General features: G+C 38.8%; 3 protein-coding genes across 3 annotated transcripts; all 3 read right to left on the bottom strand.

Annotated features, from left to right (window-relative positions):
- Positions 1–2,528: 2,528 nt before the first annotated feature.
- Positions 2,529–6,464, bottom strand: fam8a1a (family with sequence similarity 8 member A1a). Its single transcript, XM_079655308.1, has 5 exons — positions 5,735–6,464; positions 5,342–5,462; positions 4,998–5,121; positions 3,885–4,024; positions 2,529–3,777 (listed from the first exon to the last, which is right to left on the bottom strand). Exons 1-5 carry the CDS (start codon positions 6,138–6,140, stop codon positions 3,636–3,638), a joined length of 933 nt encoding a protein of 310 aa, XP_079511434.1. The 5' UTR covers positions 6,141–6,464; the 3' UTR covers positions 2,529–3,635.
- Positions 6,465–20,490: 14,026 nt separating this feature from the next.
- On the bottom strand, positions 20,491–22,097 carry fabp4a (fatty acid binding protein 4a). Its single transcript, XM_079654467.1, has 4 exons — positions 21,941–22,097; positions 21,577–21,752; positions 21,394–21,495; positions 20,491–20,770 (listed from the first exon to the last, which is right to left on the bottom strand). The coding sequence occupies exons 1-4, from the start codon at positions 22,011–22,013 to the stop codon at positions 20,717–20,719; spliced, it is 405 nt and encodes a 134-aa protein (XP_079510593.1). The 5' UTR covers positions 22,014–22,097; the 3' UTR covers positions 20,491–20,716.
- A 1,318-nt stretch (positions 22,098–23,415) lies between these two features.
- Positions 23,416–27,431, bottom strand: mrpl53 (mitochondrial ribosomal protein L53). Its single transcript, XM_079654468.1, has 3 exons — positions 27,273–27,431; positions 24,818–24,930; positions 23,416–23,615 (listed from the first exon to the last, which is right to left on the bottom strand). Exons 1-3 carry the CDS (start codon positions 27,365–27,367, stop codon positions 23,494–23,496), a joined length of 330 nt encoding a protein of 109 aa, XP_079510594.1. The 5' UTR covers positions 27,368–27,431; the 3' UTR covers positions 23,416–23,493.
- Positions 27,432–27,752: the final 321 nt, after the last annotated feature.

The raw sequence follows: 27,752 nt of genomic DNA, 5'->3' as shown, positions 1-27,752 counted from the left end.
TTATTGCTACGCCTCTCTCAGTTCCCTGGCACAGAGAACAACTCCTGACTCTCAGCACAACAACTTGCTACTGAAGGGCAAAATGCTGTCATGAACTTTTAAAATCAAGCACAATGGATGACAAAACGTTTGCATAGGTTTTCTTCCCCCTTTCTTGCCTCAAAGCCATTTAAGGACTTTAATACCTTTAATATGCACATCTAAGTTCTACAAGCTAGGAAGCAATGGAAGATGTAACACATTTGTAATTCAGTCACTGCATAATACTCATCATTTGCATCAGACCACACATGTGACTGCAGGTGAAAGGATTAAATGATGCTGAAGGTCAGAGTTTTGGAAACATTTGAACCACAAAGTGAATCCATGACATGATGGAAAAGAAAACCTAAACAAACTTTAATTAAAAGACTAGAGCTGTTAGACAGTCTCACACGGTGGCTCTAATTTGTGTCTTTTGTATCATTTTTGTGCACGTAAAAGTGAGAAAGTTGGCAAGAGACTGGTGTTAATTACTAATTCATAAGGATTAATGGTTGCTATTTAAAAACCTACCATTCTGAAGAGAGCCGCTGTGTCTTCCTACTGGGACCTAAAGACAAAATGTGCCCCTGGCTAATCTTAAAAGAACCCGGCTCATAAAAATTCAACTCCACAGCACTTTGCTTTTGCACTTGCTCAAAAGAATTGTGAAACTGCAGTAATGCATTTGTTCATGTTTCCTAAATAGTCTCTAAATGACAACTGGTAACATGATTAACCATATTAATTCTCTTTTAACTTTACTCAAATACAACACAACATGGGAGAGACTGTTAAACCTGAACTGAGAACATCCATAACATTCACCCGTTTGCAACTTACAAATTATGTATCACTTGTATATAGACTCTTATGGCACTACTTCTATTCAATTTTATTGTATTTACTTGCAGTATTTCATGTTTTATTGTGTTGCACAGTTGGATCAGCCTGATTTAAGATTTTTATCGAGATAACTACACTGTAGCTATGTACGAATGACAATAAAAGCCTTGAATCCTTGATAAGTCAGTTCAGTTGTTGTACCATAACATAAGTGGTCACATTTCCCATAAATATGGTATGTCTAGAGGTGATTAATCAATGGATTTGATGGTATAACATTTATCAAAGCACTACATACTTCAACACAAGATCCAATCCACGTATAAAAAAGCTAATCCATAATCCTGAGTTGATTATTTTGTAGACTTGGCTTTACTACAAGCTGTAACAGAATAAACCCCACAATCTCAGTGTAACATGAAGTTGATAAAGCAATGTTTTTACACTACTATGTAGGCATTGTCAAGAAATAGCATCATTTTTCACCCAAGTAAACCACCTTGCGTGACCTGTAGCCTAAAATAAACTCATACACTGACATTGGTTCTCCAGTAATGACTTTACAGCATAGACAGAGTACAAAGAAAATGTCTTTTTATACAGTCTATGGTTTGCAGATGTCAGCAACAAAAAAATGGTTGGAGGTGTCGCAGAGAAAAGCATATTCAGTTTTTTAAGGATTACAAACGGAAGTCTGTCAGCAATGTGTGAAAACAATATGTTGACATCATTAGCAGTGGCTGATGAAACCGTGGAGTGACAAACAGACAGGAAGGCAGGTACTGCGAAAACTCATTATTGCAAGTCAGCATGTGGGTGTGCCCGCAATTATAATAAAAGTGTATCAGTTATAAAACACAGGCTGTGCTTTTTACCCTTAAGATTATGTGCAAAAACATCTTCTGTTATCTTATCATCTCAAATAATGGCAACATCTACTAACTGCAGGCACTTTCCACAGACTATCTGGGCCGCATAATCTGATCTGTGTTGTCTAATGTCGCCCTCATGTGGCTACAAGCGATACGGCAACTGTGGAGAACAGTCATTCCTAAAAACTGCTTTTAACTTCGATATGGAATACACTTTTCAACATAAAATAACGTACTCAAAAGGTGACCCCATTACAAAAATACAAGATAATATTCCTACTTCAGATAAAATGACATCTCTATAGTGGAGTTGAGTTGGGTTTTTAATTGTAAGCTGGTTGGTTCAGTTTAAAGATGCCTCCAGGTTGAAAGTCAAATGTTGACATTAAAGTGCACAACACGTTACCGTTTTACCAGAGCGTGTAATGTCCTTTACAGGTCTTTAAGTAAAAACTAATCCCTTTAATCCTGTAATTATATAGCACAGTAGCTCTATCACCCACATTCTCAGGCATGAGACAAAGAAAGTAGATTTCTTAATGTATTCTGAAAATCCTGGCCATTTTTTGCCTAAATCCGCCCTATTTTTACAGTACGACCTCTACAACTTCGTCCATCCCTTATACCTGCTTTTGTGCTTTAAACTGATTCAGTAGACACTGCATTATTATCACTCAATCACTTCTGCTTTGAAACATGTTCCCCCTTATGCAGTACATCCATTAAATACAACCAAATAAATGTTCACTAATGCAAGGGGACACAATTCCTTCAATGACAATCTTAAAGAAGCTTACAAATATTTTTATTTAATCTTCAACATCTCCCTCCTTAGTGGTAAACAGTGTTATTCTGTCAATGCTAGATCAGCATGTGGTTGTTGGTTTTAGGTTTCATCAAAATGTGACTAGTAAATTAAAGATATTATTTGCAAAATGTTTAGTTTTATCAATATATTTGAGTGAGTTTCTCAAAAGTGAAGATATTGGTATTTGAGACCATGAAAAAAAATGGACGCAGCCTTAACACTTTGCATTAATCATGTGCCAGTTTGTAAATAAGTCGCCATACTGCAGGTTTAAGTCAACTCTAAACTGGTCTGCTTAGCCAACATTATGACAGATGAATAAATGGTTAATAATCTCTGATGACAGAAGAGTTTTACATTATGCATAATTAGGAATCTGACATGTGCCGTGGCATTCGATCTGATGTTAAACAGTTGCCCTGAGTCACAAGATTTACAAGTCTGAAGACAGAAATATGAGCAGGGAATACACAAACAGACTTTCTCGTGTTTGAACCTCATACACGAGGGACTAAAACGTTATTTTGAATAACAAAACAATACTTCTTCATCAAAATATCCATAGGCACAGAAAATGGATACAAATAAGCCTGGCGTTACTTTTCTTCAGTCGGAGTGCTTAAGAATAATCACAATGTAACAGAAGAAATCCTTAGCAAACCAAACATTTCAATTCAACATTATCACCTTGACGAAAAGATCAATAACCAAGTAATGTTTGATCCATTGAAGTATGTTTTTAAATTATTCTGATTTCATACACTTCTTTTAGATTATGAATAATTAAATCAAACACAAACATAAATATCAGTATTCACTTGTTTTGCACTTATCAAAAATTACAATACTTTAAAGAGTTTCTGACATCTTATTTGCGGATTCCGTGGTTTAAAAGATTCTTTTGAATTCAAGAACCAGGTCGAAACCTGCATGCATCCAATATCAAAGTGCAGTTTAAGTCCTTGTTTGATCCAGTGAAGAAAGGGGCTAATGCATTGCTTTTTTCAAAGTAAGTTCATTTCTAACTGGTTTAAACTGAAGACACTCTGCACCCGTCAGTATGAGAGAGTCTTCTGCCTGAGGAGAGGCTATCTGCCTCTGCGCTTGACCACAATGGTCCCCGCCACAATGTCATACACAGTCCTGTTGTGCTGGAAGAAGAGGAGGGTGATGAAGATGGGAAAGAGGAAGGCGATGGAGAAGTTCTTATTAAGTGCCCGCACTGCAGAGCTGTGAAAGGAACAAAACAAAGATTCAGAATCCCCACAGAGATGCTCTACAGAGACATTGGTTTGTGATTTTAGACACCACAGTGGATTAAAACTTTGGCCACTCACGCAGAGAGGGAGACATTAGAGGCCGGGACTACAAGGACTCGGTTGGGTCGGACCAAAGTGGAGTTGTCACACGTCACCACGCGCAGGCCCAGCAGGAACTTCCCTGGTGTGGCACCACCAGCTCCCCAAATACAGATGGTCTGATTGGAAAAGAAGGACACCATTAATACATTTAAAAACAGGATGCATCTTTATGTGAGACATTGTTAAAAACCACAAAGGCACTTGACCATGCTAATACAATAAACTGTACAGCAGTAAAGTGCTCAAGGTATTAATGATATCATGCTGCAGAGGAAAAATGCTAGAAATATATTTTCAGGTCGACACAAACGAACTCTGCCAGATGGTATTAATCTGAGCTGAGGTGTCTTAATGTCCCAAGGCGGGCTCCCACCTGGGAAAACAAGCCACTGATGCAGAGTCGAACAAGGGACGTGAGACATGACTTCATCTCAGGCAACTATGCGCACAACGTTGCATCACTGTGCTCTGTAGGAGCTAGTGTTGTGTTGTAAAGGCTGGGGCAGACTCTTCTCATTAAACAAGAGCATGTTTGAGCTGGGAGGGAGCTCATACTACATGAGAATTGGTAGTGTGTCAAATATCAATATTCCAATTACTCTATATAGACTATTCAGCACTGTTTCTATTATATTCTGTTTCTATTCTATTTTATTTTATTTACTTGCACAATTGTATCTGTGTTATTGTGTTGCACTGTTGGAGGAGCCCGTGACCTAAGATTTCCATTGTCATAACTACACTGTAGCTATGCACACATGACAATAAAAGCCTTGAAACTTGAAGCATTAAAAAGACATTGACCAACAACAGATTTTTTTAACATTCACTCCCTGTATAATTGAAAGATGTTACTAAATTTACAAAAAGATGTATGTGTATTTAATTTGGGGCATAAATCAACGTATCAATAATGGTGATACGACATCTTCTATCTAAACTAACAAAACTAAACTTTTACTAACAAGTTCAAATGTCCATGCATTCTCAGATGTTAACATGAACTTTCCTGCTTGGCATTTTTCATCAAGCTTAAATATTTTTGCATGTTACATCCATATCACCATGTGATCATATGATATGACTCACCTCATAGAAGCACACCAGCAGCCTGTAGACCAGAGCTACAGCCATCATCTTCTGCAGGTCCTCCATGGACGTGTTCTCATCGATCTCCTCCACAATGAAGTGGGTAATGAACTTGGTAATGTCCCTTTAAACACAAGAGAAAGTATGCCTGAGTGAGGATGGATCACCTGTGGAATGTTGAAACACCTTGGCACCAAAGCATGGATGCAAAATGTGTACTTTGCATAACTGAACCACAGCTACAACACAGCCTGGTTAGCCGAGTTTAGTTGTCGTTTATTCGTTCAACCTTTGGTGTTGAAAAGGTCTGTTTACCCTGAACAGAGCATAACAGTTTCACTCACTTCATCCCACTCAGATGCATGATCCACAGAACAATGGTGGCCTTCACACAAAACAGGATAAAGAAATCAACAGTCTCAGCCAGGAACCTCTGGAGAGGAGAGGGGATGATGTACTCCCGTCCTGTATGAAGAACACACAAAAACATAAGCATATCTTATATACAGACGCATTAAGATGACTAGATCTCGAGAATGTGTCATAGGTTAAATGAGAAAGACTTGGGAAAGACTTTAAGCTTGTTTACTTAGTAATTAACTTAAGCCTGCTTCCCACAGACTCATGACCTAGCTTGCACAAAATAAAGCCCACACACTACTGGAGTATAAACAATTTTTTGGCTGACGTAGGCCTTTCACTACCACAGAAATCTCCCGGACAAACATGATCCATACCTGGCTGAGGAGGACTCCCATTCTGCTGCTGGGCTGTCCGGGCATCAGCGGCTGTCTGCTCCGTGTGGGCACCAGCTGGGTGGGGGTAGGATGCGTGGAAATGGAGGGGATAGGGGTAACTGTAACGGTTTAGCGTGTCAAAGCCTAGCTGCGCACCGGCGGATGTCGAAGCAGTTGTACCCGGTGTCTGAGGGTATGTCCCCGGCGGAGGGAAACAGCCCGGAGGAGGGAAGGGGAAGGCAGACAGAGACACCCAGCTTTGCCAATTGGAATAACCCCAGTGATACTGCCACATCCACTGCTGCAACTTTGCGCAGTATTCCGTTGTTGCAGTGCTCGGAGGCTGCTTCGCGTCACTTTCAGGGCCGTCAAGGCGGTTTTCACCCGCTGTAGTAGTCTCAAGCATGCCTGTCCCACTTCACAGCCTCGCCTTATTGACAGGAAGATATCTAAAAAAGCGTCTTTACGCCGTCAGGTAGTATCTCCTTAGCTCCTCGCGTTAGCTCCCAGCTGGATACAAATACAGCAGCGCTAGCTAAGAGTGTTTGTAAATACAGGGATTTCCGGGTCCGCTCAACGATGCCTGTTACTCTGCAGATTGGTTTCCTTGTTTAACATTTCAGTCAGTTAAAATAAATAACAACGAATCCTTTTAAATTAAAATGTCTACCTTGTCTGTGCAGCAGATATTAGCGATATACGAGAATCGTGTGGTATTTTGCAATAACAACCCCCCTCTGTCAAAAATGGTATAATCCATTTAAAGGGGCCTCCTGTATATTTCACTGGGCCCATCTTTTACTTTTTAGCTCGTAGTAACAGTAATCAACACATTTTTATTACACCATTGTTTTTTGAAAAAGTGTTCATATTACTTTTTTCGACTGCTTCATTTTGGTAACAAGTGTAATACAAGCTTTTGTTTTTATATTCATAATGATGTCCAACCATTTAGGCAAGACCAGCATGTTTCTTATTAGATATAATTTGAAGCTTCGTATTCCTTTGAATAGGTTTTAGTTACCTCATATACAGAAACACACAAGCTGTCCAGGACTGAAGAGGTTTAGTAGGTTCTACATAGGTGATTCAAAAAGAAAATAGAAAAAGGTGTTGATTATAAAACCATAAACTCTCACTATAAGAGCAATTATGGTAAGAGTGTTGTGTTTGTTAAATATGTATAGGTAGGCTACTAAAGGGAAATTCAACTGTTTTTGATTTTCAAATGTTTTCATTATATATTGCACTGAATGACTCTACACTCTGTCTCAAAACTCTTTGACCAACATGTCAAATATACTGTAAAATGCTGTAGGACAAAATATAAATGTTGTTCCTCATAGTCCCTACTCAAACAACAAAACTTCCAAGTTGCACCACAAGAGAACAGCAGAGGCCAGCTGATACAACATTATAACAAAACAAATACAACCATCCGAATAGCCCCACTTTTTCTATAATATACATAAAGACGTTATATATTTGATTCAATGGTAAACTTCTGAAAATATTTTCCAAATATATTTTTTCCCTTGCCATGCTTAAGTCAGGCACAAAATACATGTTTAATGCTAATGCATTACCCAGGGGTAGGAGGGTTGAGTTTCAGTCTGCAGTCAGACATTTGGAGATCCCAAACACCTGAGTACAATGACAGGTCAGCAGTCTGCCACAGGGGCCATCGGGGTCATCCACTGGTCTGCCACCCATAAGTCTCGGTAAAAGTCAGACAGATAAACACACACACATGGAAGCACGCACACACACACACACACACACACACACACACACACACACACACACACACACACACACACACACACACACACACACACACACACACACACACACACTTCCCCATGAATCTAAAATTCTAAAAAATAGGTGCTGCTCATTCACATCTTACACTCTCTTACTTCTATTTATCTCTTTTTTCTCCCCCTTTCTCTCATTTTACTACCCCTCCTCTCTGATAACTAAAAAGGCGAGGGGTGGGGATAATGTATTTGCTGACGGGGCTGGTCCGGCTCTGTGGGTTAGGTGTTAGGTCTGCCAGTCCTAAATGATTGTGCCTGGCCCTGTGAATGGAGCCAGTGATGCGGACACCAATCCGACCCCAATGAACGTGATCCCTGTCGACAGAGGCCATACGATGACTGTGCCCAAAAGTAATCAGGCCCAGATAAAAGCTGCGTCCGGCAAACGCTGACCCCCATAGAACCCAACAACCTGTTGGGATTACTGCTGTGGAGGTGTGTGTGTGTTTGTCTGTGAGAGTTAGTGTGTAGGCTGGGAGAATGCTGAAGGGAGTTTGGTCGAGTCGATACTTGTGGCAATGTTTCACCCAGATGTAAAAAGTAACTGAGTAGATTCAACTTCTGCTGCACAGTTTTAAAGGAACAGTCATTATTTGTGAGATTCATTACATTTTACTCTCCTGTATTTCCACAATTAATTTACTCCATCACTTCTGATGGCTGTAGGAACTTTCTCAAATAAGTTAAAAGTGTGAAACATGATTGACTCATAAATATGCAATTTCCCAACCGCTTGATAAAAAAAGTTTTGTCCAATCCCAAAAAATGACAGCAGTTAAAAAACATTTGTTGAATTTGATTTCCTAAACTACATCTCAGTTGTTACTCTTAAACTACTTATGAAAGTATACAAGATTGCAATAAATATAAAGTAGGCGAAATGCCAAATTGTACATGCAGAATCCCCATGAAATAAAGTCACAGTGTGTGCCTTATTGGCTGAGGTTAACTTATCTAATCTCTCTTTAGAGTCAACACAGGTGAAAATGACAGTCAGTACAGTGTAAGCAGTGGCATTGCTCTGAACTGCCTTGTATTGAAACATGTGTAACCATTTGTATCCTGTTGGCACACTGCACATGCTTTTCTATTGAGTTTAAGTTTACTATAGAGTCACACAACATCCTTTTTCTCATCTGTACTGGCTTGTGATGGGACATTTGCAGGCTAATCTTTCTTTGATGTCAAAAGGAAAATGTTTCTTTCTATCATGGTTGCAGTGTAATTGCTGTGCTGATGCACGATTACAGTATGCGTGAAAGACAGGCCCCTGCTTTCAATTTATTTGATCTTTGCCATTGCCCCTTACAAACTCTGTACACAACGCTGAGTGGGAGGGGGACACGGTTCCCACAGTTCCCACAGTTTATACAGTTCTTGTGAAAAAGGTTGCTGTGTCTGTACAAGATGCTTGAAACATTCCTATGGAACAAGGTCACCTAATAACTGCTAAGAAAAGCACTTTAGGAACTACATTTGCTGTAATGTTTGTCTCTTTTCCAAATTATAGTAGTTATGCTGTTTTCTGACATAGTTGTGTCCTTGAATGGAAAAACATTCTGCTTTTTATAAGAGTTGCAGCAGATGAACCCAGGTGTCTGTTGGCCTTAGACATGAACTTCACTAGGGCATTCATTCAAGTGTGCCATTGCTAACGGAAGTGTTTGACATACAACAAATACATCTCCAGGGATTTTGTAAAACACAAAAGCTCTGCCTGTCAACACTGATAACTTAACAGAAAGACATTTAAACTGAAATAAGGTTGTTGTTAATCCTCACATTTGATTAAGCTGTCTTGACCTGCATCCTATAACGAGCACTTGTGAAATCCTAAATTAAGTGTTTTTTTTGCTTTTAGCAGGCTTACTATCAGTGCTGACTATTTACAGTGTGGAATTTAGCCAGTTTACATTAAGCTCTCAAAGATAACTTCATATCACAGGTCTTGGCCAACAAGGATGTTAACTATCTACAAAAAGCACATGTATTTGGATTTTAAATTCATCATTCCGATAAGTTTGTCAAAAAGCAGAGTGGGAAATATTCCTGTCTTGTTCATGTGGGAACTCCAGATTTATGTTTCTGCAGATTTGAGTTTTGTACTGGCATGTTGCCTTGTACAACCTCGCACTGGTTTAAGCTCTCAGTGCACACATAAAGGTTAAAGCCCAGTGGTTTAGCCCAGTCAGAATGAGTCTAGTGGGTCGCAGGTTAAAGAAATGAACAAAGCATTCATCAGTCACCCGGAGAATGTGAGGAGAGGGGCCACTCGTGTCCTGTTTTGAGGGAGTAGTGAGGGGAGCTGTCATGTGATTTATCTTTCCATTACTCAGACTGTTTAGGTAATGATGTAGGACACACTTTATTGAGAGCAACATGCCATAGTCAAGAATTTGTGATTTATAATCGCTTCAAGTAGTTTTACAGTCTCAAATAGGATTCATCGCATTAAGTCATTGATTTCATGGAGGGATCAAAGCGTCTATAATGTTTACACAGTTGTCGCTTTACTGCAATTTAAGCTTGTACTTGAAAAGTATGTCTGTATGTGAGAGGAACAAAGTACTGAGAGGAAAAGCGACTTCATTTGCTGAGACAGCAGAGGGAAGTCCATGCTACCTTTGGCCCAGAGAGGAGAATCATTTCTCTGAGATTTTGTAACTTTGTCTCATATGAGTAACATTGAGAACTAATTAAGTGAATTATGTCTGCTTCCCTGGAGCCCTGACAGGAACACCCAAGGGGAGACTGGGAGTACAACGGCTCTCCCACCGGCTCCTGCTTCCAGCAAATTCCCCTCATCCCCCTCCTCATCTCCTTATCCTTCACCTAATTCTCTTTATTTCCTGCCGCTTCAACTTCTAAGCACATGTTCAACTTTCCCCTGCTGGCACACTGTGGTGAGAGGTGAGAGGTGAGAGGTGAGAGGTTTGTTCATGAAACAGTACCAACCCTGCTCTTTCTTAGAAATCTGTGCTTCTTTCCCTCCACCTTAATGATATATATTTATAAAATGTTAGGCGCCTCAATTTTTTTGCCATTCCACTGAGAATAATCTATTCACTCTGCAGTTACACTCAGCTGTACAGTTCGTTTTAGAGTCTTTCAGCTCATTGTTTTGGTTTTATGACCCCAGTATTTAATATTTCCTTTCATGGCTAAATAGCCAGATATAACCCCCAATAGACAATGAGACAAAAACACTGCTGAGAGGACAGGACTTATAATTGTTAAAAGGATACAAACACTACTTCAAATCGATGCCAATGTTGCTCCATGTCTGCTCACATAGGTACACATATCAACTTCATAAGATGACAAAATATTGTGTTCGTTTAAGCCACAAAAACACAAGCGCTTACATTTTTCGACTTCCTGCTTATATTTTGCTAATGTATCTTCTATTACATCTTTGGTTAAAATATTGAATGATATTTCCCTTTTACCACAGTGCTATTTATAATACTAATGCAAGATATGTGAGGTTAATATTGAACGTTGATTTGTGTTGTATATTGGCAGAGTAAGTGTAGTTTAAGAGTTTCTTTAATGACGTTTTCTTTCTGCTGAATTTGGAGCAACAAAGCTGTTTTGAAAACCTTTTCCTACTGCTGACCAAAAAATGAGTTATTTCCAAAGCCAGTGCAATCCATCTCCCCAGCACCATCTCTTATTTCACTACACACTGGTGTCAGGATATTGTCTTTTAATAGTCACATGCTCCACTTTCCCTTCTGCTTTTTCTCAATCAAAAATGCCTGACAAGACAAAGAGCTAACAAAGGAGTGGATCCACAGAGGGTACATGTTTGTGTAACGTGCAGCTGTGCATCGCAGGGAAGTCAGCTGAGTTGTTACTCTGCGAGTTTCACACGGACGTCCACTCAAACAGCTGTAAACCCATAGACCTCAGATTTATGGTTATACAGTTTAACCAAGAAAATCTCTCCTGTCCCATAAATACTTATAGCCTTGGCTGCTTCATAGTTTTTATTGGAGTGCTGTATACACTGGCAAACACATGACAATCCATAAGCTCGTTGGCATTAGATAGTTTAAATTTGAATAAATCTCACAGGCTCAGAGAGGTTTGCTGTTGGGTTTATTCTTCTAAAGGCCTGTTGACAAGCCACTTGTAAAAAGGTCGGCCTGTGACTAATGGCTTCCGTTTTGCTTGGCCCTATCTGAGGTTTGGTTTATCTCCCCGGTGCATTGTGGGGAAGTGCCTGTTGCCTACAGCACGTCTCAAAGCGTCCATCAGGCCAACTTTCCTGATGGCCTATTGTCTTTTTCAGTAAAAGTTTCCATAGCCAAGTCCTGTCTGCACATATTGGATGACAAGATTCAATTAGTAAACAAGCAGCAGTGACATGCTTTATCCTAGTTTTAACTTATACCATTCTCTTAACGCTCTGTGGCTAAAGCAAGATGCTGAATTTGGATTTAAAATAGAGGCTTTTGACAGACCAACTTTGCCTGGGTTTGTTTGACCCTATCAAACATGTTAAGGCGTATTTGTAACTGGAATACATCCTCAAAAGAACCGACAAGTGTACACAAAATAATACGCTGGATTGTTAACTTTACATGATATTATTATAATATTACATGATATAAACATTTAATTATCACAGTTATCACCAATACCAGTGTATCGCGACACCCCCAGTTCAGAGGTATAATATCCGATTTTCAATTTCTCATGTGTCTAAACCTTCTCTGCCTCTGTCTGCAGTTAAGTTGCTTGATAAACAATTGAACCCAGGGCAGACAAACAACTTAGTCTGACCTTTAAAATACCAACTCCATTTAGCCTTACCACCTACAACAGAAGGTCAGTGTGTGTGTGTATGTGTGTAGATATGTATGGTATATAATAAACCACAACAAAGCCTTACTTTTTCTCTAGTCTGTCCATTTAGATTCTTTGCTCTGTGTTTACTATCAGGTAGTCTGCTGTATTGTTGGCCAATTGGGGTGAATGGTTCATTATGTGGGATTACAATCTTCAGACAATAATGACTGAAACCACGTCTTTAGTTGGTCATGGAAAATCAGTAACTAAGTTTTTAACATCAAAGTTTTTGAAACACCCCAAGATGATTTTCAATTGTAAGGTTAATCTCATTTGCGTTTCATGTTTTGATTATAATGATAAGATGTATAATTCCTGTAAATCGACATATCAAGAAATCACATTAATGCACAGCCAAATTAGTTTTCTAATCTGCATAGGCCGAACATGCATCCACCTCTCACAGTTACACAGATTTGAGCCTTAGTGTCTTTAGAGTTTGTTTCGCTCACAGAAGTTCCGTTCACGCTCTTCATGCTGTGTCAATAAAATAAACCGCTCTGCATGGAACTGAGTCGCAGAGTTCTTCCTGAGGGTTGAACACAAAGAATGCTTGAGGTGAAAAAACGCTCAATCTACAAATTATGTTACTGCCCATCTGGTTTCATACAGACACACATATATTCAAGCTTGAGAATGCACACACACTGATTTCACCCCATTCCTCACTCAGCCAATCATCATAAACCCGTGCAGATTAAAGATCACATGTCCTGTCACACTGTGGTCATTCGAAATAGTGGATAAGACCAACACTTGTGGCCTTTCAGAACAGAAAACGTACTTACTGACTTTTTATTGTCTGAGATATTTATCTGCTGTTGAACAGAAATGCACATGGACTGGAAGCAGGCAGGTAAACATGCTTTAACATGATTAGTGCAGAGTTGTAGTTGCAGTGCTCTCTTGGGAAAAGCCATTGTTTTGGCTCTGGTTTGTATAGCCTCACTTTAAAGATTTCCACCATCCTTCCTCTGAGCTATACAATCACTTGCAAGGTCTAAGCTTAGCTTTGACAGGAACTCCTGCTGCGAAGGCTTGAAAAACACTGATTATTTATGCTGTCCTCAAAGGCAATGCTCTATGTCCTCATACACACACCCCTTCTACTAGCCAATAGTTTGCGAGCTTTACTAGGAATAACATTTAAGGAATATTCATCCTCAATCTTGAGATCCATTGAGTTGAGGTAAAGGTTTTAAGCAAAGCAATCCCAAAAATCTTTATCTCAGCCTGTGACCTCTGACCTCTCTGTGCGGGGGCAAAAGAGAAAAGAGAAGTGAACATTTTTCCTTCTCTGTTACACTCTGCTCTGATACAAATGCAATGGAGAAATTACTAATTGTGTCCATCAGATGCAGAACCAGGCCCAAATGACTGCTAGTGTGTGAAAGAAGTGTACAAAAACAAGTAATTGCTAATTCGAAAAGTGTTGATCTGATCAGAGGTCTACACTGCTATCTTGGATCCAAAACAGAGACCCTCTCCTGGAATCCCAGATATGTCTCTTGTTGTGTTATGGGGAGATAGTAGAACAGAATGTGTCTGTGCGACCAGAGGGCACACATCTTTCAAAACATCCATAGACGTGTTGATGAAATCAGAGTTAGGTCTTAAGTAAAACTGGATTGCGAGGTAAAGGGGAAAGAAAGCTTGTTGCTTGGCAACCGGGCTCCCCGACAGTTCTTTGGGGCCTCAACTGACATAGTTCTACCCAGCTGTTTGGTTGCCCTTGGAGACTGATCTCAGGTCAGCATCGGTCCTGTGGAGAGGATTGAGGTGAACCTGATGTGTGCTCAATGTTTAAGTGAATGGGGACATATGTACTTCACAGAAATCCCTCCCACAGTCTATGAGATGTTTATAGGTAGGGTTTGATCCCAAGGTGGGGGTTGATCCCAAGGTCTTCTCCACCCTCTAAGTGGAAAAACACATGGGAGTTGGATTTTCGGCCGTGTTGTTTTGGAATTTCCCTGACAGTGTTTCAGACTCAACATTAAGATCCCATGAGAAAGCTGACGTCAAGTTGTTGCAAGCTAAAGTCCAAACCTTTTTGTGTGTGTCATCACTGTTTGCAGACATACAAAATAAAAATAAAACAAAGACATCTCTCTCAATCATAATTTATGACCCACTGTCTGTATGTGCAGAGGAATCATAGCGACCAAGTTCTTGAGTTGGCTTTCACCGACTGCCGAGCCCCACAACCTAGTTGAACCAGGGAGGAGGGGCCAACTTTTAACACTATGATTATAAACCAGAATGCAAATCCAACTTACTGTGTCTTTATAGTAGAGTTTTTGGATGTTTGTTTTTGGCTTTGGCTGTTAAGTAAAATGGTTGAGAAAAAGCACAACACCTGTTCAGATCGTTAATGTTTTAACCCTTTGGAGTCGACCGTCACGCCGGCGTGATCAGATCACATGACCTATTCAAGCCCGTGCAGCATAAAAACAACAGTCCGGACAGCATTGCCACGTGTTTCTGTCGAAAGTACTGGCTTGAAACTATACCCCAGTCTTTGTTTCATGCAAAAAGACCCAGTAAACATGGAGATACGATGATATAAAGTTAATACATTTCAAAAGTATGAAAAATGGAAGCACATATTTGAATATCTTCGCCGTATTTGATCATTTTACGAAACGGAAAATACTGGAAACTGTAGATCCTGCTCAACAGGATGTATATGTGTATTTCTGTCGAAAGTACTGGCTTGAAACTATATGCCAGTCTTTGTTTCATGCAAAAGACCCAATAAACACGGAGATATGATGATATAAAGCTAATGGAAATATATTTCAAAAGTATGAATAATGGAAGCACACATTTTAATATCTTTGCCGTATTTTATCATTTTACGAAACGAAAAATACTGGAAACTGTAGATTCTGCACAACAGGATGTATTTACCAGGGAGGGGGTGAGGTAATCGGTTATGGCTAGAAAGGATCCGTCTTGTGTAAAACTCTCGCGAGAGTTTGGCTGAATGTTTACGTTTGGCAGGCATCCTTTCAGTTATGATCGTTAACATCAGTTGGCTAAACTATCTATTAATTATGTCAATGACAGGGAGTGTGATTGTTGAAATAGGGTGTTAGCGGTCTTGTTGGTGTTCAAAGAAGAATGACAACACTGTAGATCACCAACACTATGGTTTACTTTTTATTCACAGGCAAGTCAACGTTGTCGCAGTAAGAGTCCCAAGATAGCTCCTGGTGCAATAAAATGTTCCCTTGCAGTGTTTTACTTTTAAGTGACTGATGTTTCTCTATTAATATTGCTCCTGCATTAATGTGTATGTTGCATCATGTTACTGCTGTAGATGTGTTTCCGATCCACTCCGATTACAACGAGAGTTACAACGAGAACGTGACGTCATATTTACACTAGACGGATCCTTTCTAGCCATAACCGAGGTAATCAGGTAAACGGATGGATACGAAGCGAGACGAAAAGAGACGAAGAGGGATGGCGGGAACCGAAGAGAGACGGCGGGTAATGGAGAGAGCCGAAGATATACGAAGACAGGCGGCGGGAGACGAAGAGAGACGGTGGGAGACTGCGATTGAAGTAAAGGGACAGACACACATTGAGAATTTAGATATAGTTAGATAGATTTAGAGTTTTGAAGATTCAACTATGATGAAGAGAACTCTGAACGTGAGTCAAGCTATAAGCTTGTTTTTTGACATGGAGGAGGAGCCTGTGATGTTGCCCTCTGTGTCGTTGACAGAAACTGCTTTGAAGCGTTGCACAGATAAAGACAGAAAAAATAGTTTTTTGTACATAATGTGTATATATATTTGTATTATATTTATAATAACACTTTTTTCTTATCAGAATGAAATCCCATGTACATTATTTAAGCTTTTAAATGTTGTGTTGTGCCTACTGTGTCACTGTTGACAGAACTTGAGAAATGAGGAAAAAAAGCCTATGGATACACCTGTTATTTGTTCATAAAGTTGGTATATAGGTTCATGCTACCTCAATCAAACTTTCACATTATCATAGTGACATCCCATGTATATATTTACAGCTTTCAAATGGTTTCGTTGTGTATGTTTGTGTTGCCTATATGAAAAATAATATCATTTTCAAAATCTGTTTTTACGTTTTTTTGTGATTTTGGGTCCAAAATGTTCATATAGTATCTCAAAATGAAAGAAATAACTATCAGGTTATATAGATGAGGTTGTCCTTAAAAAAAAGATACCAAACATTGACATGCCAAACATTTCTTAATGGGGTTTATAGACAAATCAAAAGTATGCGAAAACGGCCAAATTAGCCAAGGACTCCAAAGGGTTAAGGTAGAAAGAAATATTGGAAACATATCAATTCTAGCTAGCTACCTGTCTTGACTTTTTCCCGATGTATTGAAAAACTCCCTATCTTGCTAACTGCATCATTGAATAACCATATGTGTCCCATCATGTAAGGAAATGATCTCTCTCATTTTAAAACTCTGTCTTAATCCCCTAATTTCCTCAGATAGAAACAGGTCCGTGACTCCTGTTTTTTCTTTAAATGATGTTTGTTAAACAATCCCACATTTGGTTCAGTCCTTTATAGAAATGATTGTGACTGAAAATACTGTACATACCGCCCGAGACACAGTAGTCTACACATAAATTCCTACTCATCGTGCCGCAACCCTTCATCCCTGATTTAAAGAAAGAGCGAAAGAGAATGAACGCATTTAGCAAATGTCAAACAATGGAAGCAGTTATTCCTGAAGCCATGCCAAATAAAAGAAATAAACAAAATCAATCAAGATCTTGACTGAAATAACAAATACATTTTCCTTAGATTGTATCACTAGAATGCACTTCTAAAGGAAAGTTATATTAATTTGTGGTGTTGACAAAATGCTCATACATCATGTGTTTTCATCCCTGTTGATCCACTTATACATGAAAGGTGTTGACCCTGACTCTAACCCTGTGACAGAGTTTAAGTTAAGGACAAGCAGAAGACAAGCAGAGGAAGGGTGTCAACGCTGCAGCTCAAGTGGAGCTTTCCAGATGTTTTGCAAAGGATGTGAGTTAATTATTCTAAAGTCCGAGACAATCTTTCCTGACACAAAAAAACCCCAGTGTCAACAAGATACCTTTGTCTATCAGGCATGAGAACATACAGACACACACACTCAAACGTATGCAGACAAAAAGTACTTTCTAGGGGGAATGCAGTAGTTGACACTGCATGAGAAGTGTGAGTTACTTTCAGCGTTAACATATACACAAATGTATTCATATACCTGTTCTGTTGTATATAACTTTACAATAAATGTTGGGGAAGTTTATATTGGCTTTCAGCTGTCTTTCTCTTCCAGCTAACTCTCAGCAGGCTTCTCACTATCACGCTCCTTCCTAATTTGCTCTCTGCAACCACTCTGCTGATGTCAAGTTCACCTCCGCCAACTGAGGACAGCGGAGGAAGATCGAGACCTTTCCTCTCCAGAGGAATACCTCGCCTTCTATCCTGTTTGGCCTTAAGCTAGGCGAGTGTTATTTCACATGTTTGGAGCAAACCTCTGAATGTAAATATCTATAGGTCGATGCTTTTTATACTGACCCCTATTTATTGAAATATTGAAGATGGATCTTGTGGGAAAACTATACTTTCAGAATGTCATATTTGGATCTGGAATCTGATATTTCCACCAGTTTTCTAGAAGTTTAAAGCTCCATCAATTAAGAAACAACATGGAGCATCAAATCAAGATGGAGGAGATAAAACAAGGAGGAGGAGATCTGTCGGATTCCCCGCAGTTATCTAAACAAAGTGACGGAGACGCCTGCGGATCACAAGCACTGCACCTGTAAGTCAATCCGTAGCAGATGTGATCTTTTCCCTTTTGCTGTGGGAACATGATCAGGTTTTCAGAGTCGTTTATAAAGCACAATAAAAGAAGAAGCTCTTCAAATGAATGTAAACATAATTAAATCATGGATTTCAGAGTGTTCACAGTATGTACTGAAGCAAGTCAACAAGTATCAGGGCTAACTATCAATGTTTTTTTCAAATAATTGTGTATGTATCAAATACTAGTTGACACAAAATCTAAAACATATAGAAAATATAATGGGACCAGATGGCACAATGCTTGTGATACTCAAAGCGCAACCAAAATACATTTGCAAAACTCAACGTCACTGTCACTTCCCTGGAATCCTGACCCCGGTCCCTAAAGATAATCGACATGCCATGTTGTAAAATGGTTTCATGAGAGAAACATTTTTTTTACACCGAACTAAACCCCCAACCGTTTCACCCGGCAGAAGGAAACTTGCATCTACTCTTAGAGTCTCATTCAAGGCTCTGCAAGATGTTTCATGGTCCAGCAAACAAACAAGCATTGTCTTGTAATTTTCTTTTAATGACCTTCACCATGGTTCCATATCCTCATGTCGCACTAAGACAAAAGAGATTCCCATTTTACGATGTTTTGAAAGTTTGTGGGATGTTCATCTATTTCCCAAGTTATGTGCACACACTGCATTACATGGTAGATGGCAGCCTCATCATCTTTGAAAGACTTACAAACCAACCAAAAGTCCTTTACTAGAACGGTACCTGAGCCCAGATGTTCTGTATGTAAGTAGTTATTTTACAAAACAATATCTTGTATAGGGATATATGCACAATATCTTATTAAAGGATTCTGTCATATTTCCTAAATGAAACAGCAGCAAGGGATAAGATATTGTACTTGTTGTGCTACAAAGTTCCCAAATTAAATAGAGATTAAATTACATAAAAGCCAATGAACACAGTGAACCTGGGGCTTTTTGGGCAACTAGGGAACTGAGTTAAGCGTTAAAGGAAATTGCACTTGAACATTATATTCCCATATAGCAGCCGATTAAAACTTCAACAAATCAACTGTAAAACGTTAAATAAATAAATAACATTTTTAAAAAACGGGTAAAAAATACGAGGACGCACATGATTTATGAGGTGCTTTACAGTCTATTGCATACATTAATATAAGGCTTTTTTACTACCAGATCACCAAGTTGAATGTTCAAGAAAAGGTTAAAAAAATAAATAAATAGAATCTGGGGCTTTTGGGGCCACTAGGGAGCTGCGTTAAGTGTTAAAGGAAATTGCAATAGAGGCTAAAAGGTTGAGAAACGAGTTAACAACTGGCACTTACGATGTTGAAGTGTAATGTCTTTGAGACAGTAAAACATGGCCAATGACACACAAATACAACTTTGCTCTGTTGACCTCTGGTAGTTATCCCCATGGCGGGGTATGTTCATTGACTTGGAATCGCTCCAAAGGTTCAAACACTGTGCGTCCCCTACTCCCGGTGCCATTGTCCACGCTGAAGGGAACAAGAGCGTTGGCTCACAATAGCACCTGTTTCAGCTGTTTTTGCCATTAGATCCAATCAGGGCTATGGTCTCCCTTTTCCTGTCATGGGAAAGTGTCCATCGGTTCTGGAACACCCCCCCCCCCCCCGTGAAACACAGAGACTTGAGCCGTGGCCAAAGGGTGGAGACGTCTGTAGGGACGACCCATAATGTGTTTTAGTTTCTCCATGTGCGCACAGCTGCCAGCATATGAGCAATGGGAAATGTTCGACCTCCCAAAAAGGAAGAGAGGATACATTTCCTCACTGACCTCTCTGCATGATGCTCTCGATACTTCTAAAAAGGGTTCACATTCCTCAAGGAGCCCCTGCCAACATGCATCATATATCATGAGGATGGCTGACTTATTGACCTTTAAATATGAGATATGTTTTGGTTCTTTTTGAAACTGACCAAAAAAAGGAAGCACGAAAGGATTGTACAAGCCAAAGTGGGAAAAGTGATGTGGAATAATCACAGTAATATTCACCGGGCATGGGAATAAACCATTAAAGTCAGGAAATCAGCTTGTCAGATTAGGCTCCCATTAGAGCACTTTTTTGTGAAACATTCCTCAGCATGCCCTGATGATTGGAATGCTTTCAAGAATCTCATAATTGAATTTGGACGATAGGCTGTTCTATAAACAGCAGAGAACCTGACTTATACGCAACCATCAGAAACTAACAATGAACTCACTGAGACGCAATTTTGAGAAATTTTCATTGATTTTTATTCAAATCACCACAACAATTCCAAATGAAACCAAATGTGTCATGTTGGAGAACAGAGGCACAGGGATTTATTTTGGTAAAAACAGTGAAGATAAAGAGTAGTAAGAGCAGAACACGCCTTTACTTTAGTTTGGTATAACGCTCATTGAACTGAGCCTGTCATCCAGCAATGCATCCAACGAGTGGGCTGAAGGGAGCCAATCATGCCTCCATCACGTATGTCCTCACTGCGATCACATCACCCATAATGCATTTCTGTGGGAGAAAAAAGGGAGATCAGGTGTGGTCCGACAATCAAAAAGAGGTGCAGTTGTAAAGAAGGTGAAGAGGAATATGTTTTGAGTTAGAAGAAAAATGTATGCTACAGCTATCCAACTCTATAACATGTGTCTGTACACAGTTAAACAGTATATTCCCAAAGTGTGTCTGTGGTTATTTAAATGAAGCTTTATCCTTTATAATATTGTCTTATTCCCCTGTAATAAAGCCTAACTGCACTCTTTCTATATAAATATAATATACACTTTATAGTATTCAATTAAATTGCCCCCCTCTCTGTCACAGGATTTCCTGTAGTACAATAACATTGTAATTACTCTCAAATACATGTTTTCTCTTATTCTCAAGTGGATATGAACAATATATTCGTATAGCACCACATTAACACTTTCTAAACAAAAATCAAAACATACAATCTTGATTAAATAAATACATGACATTATAAAAACTGTTAAATACTTGTGATCATGATTGATGAGGTACATTTACAGACTATTGCACGGATTTATAACGGCATTTTGTTGCTAGATTTCTACCAGATTACCAAGTTTGATTTTCCATATGAAGTAGGCTAATGAGAAGAAAAAAATAACCCTTACCGCTACCAATTTCCCATCTTCGATCTCCCTCTCGATATTTGTCTCTTTGCCATCCCAGCACTGTTTCTGCACAAGTTTCCCGTTCTCCAGAGTCACCACGGTCTGCAGGACACAAACAGAGACAAGCCGTTACCTCCAGCACAGACTCGGGCTGTGATTATTTTTCAAACCACATTAACTAACCCTGGTCTTCCTATCGTCTGCGGTCTGCTCTTCGAATGGCTCGTTTAGCTTGAACTTGATCTCAGTGGTTTTGAAAGTGCTCTGAGACTTCAAGCATACAAACCCTTGATCGTCCACGCTCACTACCAAGTTGGGTTTGGTGCGATTCCCCACCTGCCGGGTCGCAAATCCCACACCTGCACAGCGGGAGGGCAAGATCAGAAAAATGCATTAAAGATAACACACTGCAGGCTTAATGGTTTAAAAAAAAAATACAACTATATAAAATATATCTGACATGTTTTGCATAAATTACAGTTTATAGTTTAACAGCTGACACCCTGAAAGTGGTTTTCCATCATTAATCTTAAATATATTCTCCTACCGATTGCTTTCATGTAGTCATCAAAGTTATCGCTGGAAATCATCTTCCACGTCCCAACAAATTTCTCAACCATTTTTGCAGCTTCTGATATCCTCGACAATAACCAGTGAAGTGACTCTGGGTTCAACTCTCTTCCAGTGTGGGAATAGACTCCTTTTTAAAGGGCCAGACCGACATCAAATGACACAGAATGAGCCAATCACATCCTGCTACGTCACTTAATAGAGTTTCCAGCCCTTCTTGTTACTAGAATGTGAAGCTTCATGGGCTTTCTCATAAAAGGGTGTGCAAAATTCAAAAGCTGAAACGTATTCATGTTTTATTTGTTACTTTAAATTCTGAGCTAAATGGGCACCTGTCACCACAAAAATCGAAATATATTGCCATTTCAATGAAGGATACAAGAACATGTCCCCTCAGCCTTAATAATTTACACATTTTTTATAAATGAAATGTAACTTATTGAACTTGAAATTAATTTCCATGAGTTTGCTAAATGCGAGCTGCTGACAATCTACACCAACATCTGTACATTAAAACGGATTATTATTTGCAGCTGCAGACTTGATGGTTAAAACCCTTCATTCCATAATAAATAAAAATAAATATTGTGGATTTAATTGCTTTACCCCATTAGCGTTTATTTGCATTTTAAATGTAACAAATACAGGCAAGTGGGATTCATTCATAACCTCTTAACCCATGACTGATCTGTAATGCATTAATACATTATTTACTATTGAAGCCATTAGTTACAACTTATAAAACATTTTATGGAGGACAACTAATTAAGGGGCACACACATGTTAGATGGCAGTGTCATAGAAGACATCAAACCACCATCAGGACCATGTTTTTAGCTCTCAGAGGAACTGATAAAAATACTTTTTATATGAAAACTGTGAATGTCATAATTCATCCACAAAGAATAACTAGTATGTTACATATGCTAATGGAACAGAGGGGGACAAGCAGAGGGGGCAGGTTTTCAGTTATCTGTGCCTGGTTTTTTTTTTCTTTTCACTGGGGCTGCGTCTAAATCTGTGCCAAATTACATTTAAGCCTGCTGTGTCAAAGGTTGGAGCTTGCATAATGTACTCTGAAACGCTGGAATGATCTCTTTTATCAGGAAAATGGCACATACGCAATGATACACCATGACCCTGCACTGATCACAGCACATTTTTTAGCAGTTAAAGCATTTCAATTGATGTCTTTAATATCAAAAATATGCATAGCTGATGGGGATAATGTCGAATATGTTCTCTTGAGAAGAAGGTGCAGTACTTTTTTTCAATTTCATAGCAGTGAAGTTGATTATGTCCGCATAGAAGATCAAGAATTTGATGCTTAGATGGCGGAGGAACTTGGATTCATAAGAGGAAGAGGAGTGACTCAGTATCATGCCTGTCCATCACATTACATCAATGCAGTGTAGTGTCAGTAAATCAAAGGTCAAACCACAACAGAAAAAACACATTTATATGAAATACTTTAATATTTAACATCCAGGAATATACAAAGATTACAGATAAATTCAACACATATCATTATTATTTCTTTGCTGCTGCGAGTTTTGCCTGTAGTTCTTTGGCTGCGCACATCGACTGAAACGCACTCAGCATCTCGCTGCAGTCCAGCTTCGCTCCCTTCAACATCAGCTTATCTCCGTCCACTGTAGTAGAGAGAGACAAAGACACATTTAAATGACCCATAATGACACATTTACAAATCTCTCTGTATAAGGAGTAAAAAAGGTGAAAATGTAACTCTGAGCAGAAGTCGAGTAACACACAATGGGCAACATCCGCACACAGTCCTGCTGACCTATGGCAGACATTTTGACTTTTGACAAGTACTTGACTCATTGTGTGTGAGTAATATCATGTAGTAACAACATCAGCAGGAAATTCCAAGACTAAAACACACACTTAGCTGTAGGCGCTGTGCTGTATGTGCTGAGCTGTAGTTACAATGACGATACACCCTGACTTTTAAAAAACATCCACCAGGAGACCACAACAAATATGTCTCTTTAAATGTTCAGATTTACTTTGAAAAAGAGATTGTTAATATCAATGGGACTCTCCTAACTTTATAAAAGTTAAATACATTTTAAAAACCAGTGTTTTTTTACTGGGTAAAGTTCATTTATTTAAAGATCACCTCTCCACAATAACCTAGTTCAAATATTATCTAAGAGCCCACCCACCCACTATAACTTCAAATCAAGTAAAAATTTTGTCTTCAAGCACTACCTCAAGTCAACTTCTAATGTAGAATAATCCTACAGTTTATGTAGTGTCTTCTAACTACTTGAAGTAGTAAAGTACATTAAGTATTCAACCGTGCAACACGTATATGACATTATTACTATATTACACTGTACATTTTGAGTAATTAACTATTTGTATGCCTTAATTATTGTTGTAAATATTATGAAACTACAGTAAATAATTTAATAAGAAACATGTCTATTGTTGTTGTAGTTATATGAGCGTGTTTTCATTCTTCTTGTTATTTTTTATATATTTAATTTTATTCTAAAATACAGCAACTGTTAGTAGATCTAATTTCCCCATGGGGATAAATACAGTGTTTCTGATTCAAGAGAAAATGCAATTCAAAAGAACGCTGATTTTTTTCCAATAACAAATCTGAGGATATTATAATTAAAACAAATGTCATTGAATTTTTCTCCATGATTTCCATAATGCAAGTAAAACAATCGGCCTACATGTCGCTACACATCTTTCGTGGATTAAACAATGCCTGGAATATGTACGGCAAATGCAAAATTCAACAGTAACACTGCTTCATAGAACCACACCATTACATATATTGTCCCACACATGAAGGCAGGCAGGTAATACTCACAGTAAGTGATTTCCACTACAGGTTCAGACCTGTCATGCTTCACTGTGGGGATCACCTCACAGTTCAAGTTGGTAGCTCGGACCTTATGTGAGCTCATCACGGACAGAAACATCCTGCAGGACAGACCAGCATATCTCAGATTAATTATCCAATAATACAGTAGTGATAGAAAGTACTTAATACATTTATAATGTACAATTTGAAGTTCTTGTATCCAACTTTCCATTTTTTTCTACTTTGCACTTCAACACAAAGTGCCTTTTTCTACAATGTAATATTGCCACATACTTAATCAACATTTCTGTATGTTTTGTCCTCTACCACATTACAGATTATAGACACAATTGTTAATTACATGTGGCTTACATGTAAGAGTAAAACACCATTCACCAATACCAACATTGCTGAATAATGGCCTTACACACACCCTAACTGTCACAGACGATGTCACTTATTTAGCTTGAATAGGCCGCATCTCATGACCCTGTTGGAGCAGGGTGAAACTGAACATATTGGTTCCTTGCACCAGCCACATTGCTAGTGAATGTTACAAATGTAATGAGCCACTCAGTAGATTTTTCAACCAACATTTTTTCCATTTGCATTTTCTTTTACCACCATTTGCCTGGTGTTGATTTGTTCCTGTGTGGGAGTGTGCAGACTGACATCAACCTGACCCTCCTATTGATTTTTTGCACCACTTGTGTGGGAGGGGTGCACATTTATTATTTGTATTGGTTGGTGAAGTTTGGTCATCTCCTAAAATTCAAACATTGCTTAGCTAAAGGTTATCATGGGAAGTCTGATCAGTCAGAATAAGTTGAAAAAACATATTTGCCTCTAGGGCTGCAACAAACGACTAATTTGATAATCGATTAATCTATCGATTAATGAAACGATTAATCGATTATTCAGATCGTTAAGGTTTTAACTGTATTACTACTTATATCGATACTGCTTATGGATCCGGTCCTTTTAACGATAGTATTAACGGTTTTTTTGACAAGAAATAAGGTAAACTAACTAAACAAATTGTGAACAAAACTAACATTGCTTTTTATTTTAATTAAATGCATAATATTTCACATCAAAAGAAACAACAATGTTTTAACAAATCATATTAAATAATGTGATGACAGAACTGTAAACAGAATAGCTGAAACTTTAACAAAATAACTCAGTTACCTCTAATCATTAACCTATGTTTTTATAACTGAGTTAACTCTGTGTGTTGCTGCTAGCATACATAACACCTGACGTGGAAACCTTACTCGTGGACGGGGTTACAGAGCTGCTAGAAAGACAGTCGAACCCGGTGCATTCCTCCGTCTGAATGTGGTGCACTTTTGCTAAATGTTTAGACAAATTGCCCGTTTTACCGCCCTTATATGATAAACTTTTATTGCACTTTTGGAACGAGCATTGTCCACATCGAGACGGCTAAAGTTTAACCACACCTCGGAGCGCGTTCTCTTCGCCATCTCCTGCGTGTGTGTGTGTGTGTGTAAACTGACCCGCCCCCTCGCATGCAGGCGGGGGAGAGATCTCTTGTCTGAATTGGGAAGATCGAAAATACATTATAGACGCATTTTGTAGTCATATTGCATATTAGAAACTGAGTTGGCGACACTAAGACTGCGATATAATGTTTATGTAGCAATAATACATATGACATATGTTTTAAATGTCTCCTGTACCGATAAAAAGAGCGATAAAGTTGGAGCTTAACGGGGTGTAGAACACATGTGATGACGTCACCAACGAATCGACGACTGAATTAGTTGCCAACTAATTTGGTAATCGATTTTAATCGATTAAGTCGATTAGTTGTTGCACCCCTATTTGCCTCTAAACACATGCAAAGGTGCTTTCAGTTATTCTGGATACACCTCTGCTCAGCTCTATTTCTACCAATACAAATGCAAAAGGTGTAATTAGTCCCGCCTTCAAATGAGAAACAAATCCAATAGGAAACTCAGGAAGATGCGAATCAATTAATCTATACCATCGTTTCGTCTATACACGCACACACAGTCCTAAAAACATGTCTAATCAACCAGATTAACTGAAAAATTAAAGGCATTTAGACTCGTACTATGTAATTTAGTTTTGGCGGATAAGTATAAAACAGTTTTAGCTGAACTATTATAAAAGTAAATAATTGAAATTGTAGCTAGGGTAATTTGCAGTAGGAAGACTAGGAAATCCTTATGTCGTTCGTATTTAACTTTGCACCCACACGCCACACACTCTCATTCAAGCATTCTTGTTTGACAAGAACACGTTTTAAACTAAATAAAATGCGTCCTAAAGACTAAACTATAATCATATCTTCTGGTGGTGACTGCTGTCTGAACAGACAGTCGCCTCATTGTCAAATTACGACTTTAAACCACAGTGCAGTCACACAAAAAGACCCTCCGACACAACGAGACATTTAACAAACAACTCTTACCGTGTCGACCCGACATTTGATTCAAATGGACAAAACTGGACTGTTATTTTCTTCACAGCTTTCAACACCACGGTGACTTTACTGGAAGCCGCCATGTTTTCTGTTGTGTGACCTCTGACCTCAGCAGAGGTTGGTGCCGCTGACGTCTGTCGTTAGAGGGCGCAAGAGGATAAATAACTCACCAGTGTGACATAGTTTACTGAGAATTCATACAAAAAGGGTACACAAATGTCACTAATAGACACACATAGACATAAATAAGCTATAGGCTACAGGCCAAATAAATGTAGGAATATGTAATCATATTGATGATTTTGGGTTTAAAATTAATGCCTGTTCATCAGTTGAATTGTCAGTTTTTTTAATTAATTTGAATCTCAATCTCCACCATATTAAATGTTTTGCTTTTATACAATCCTTCAAAAATATTTGACCCCATTTTATTGCATCTTGTACTTGTGCTCTTTGAAAGTCGGTGTA

The sequence above is a fragment of the Notothenia rossii genome, assembly GCF_949606895.1.
Source record: "Notothenia rossii genome assembly, chromosome: 10".
Taxonomy (NCBI): domain Eukaryota; kingdom Metazoa; phylum Chordata; class Actinopteri; order Perciformes; family Nototheniidae; genus Notothenia; species Notothenia rossii.
This window is presented reverse-complemented; position numbering and strand designations above follow the sequence as displayed.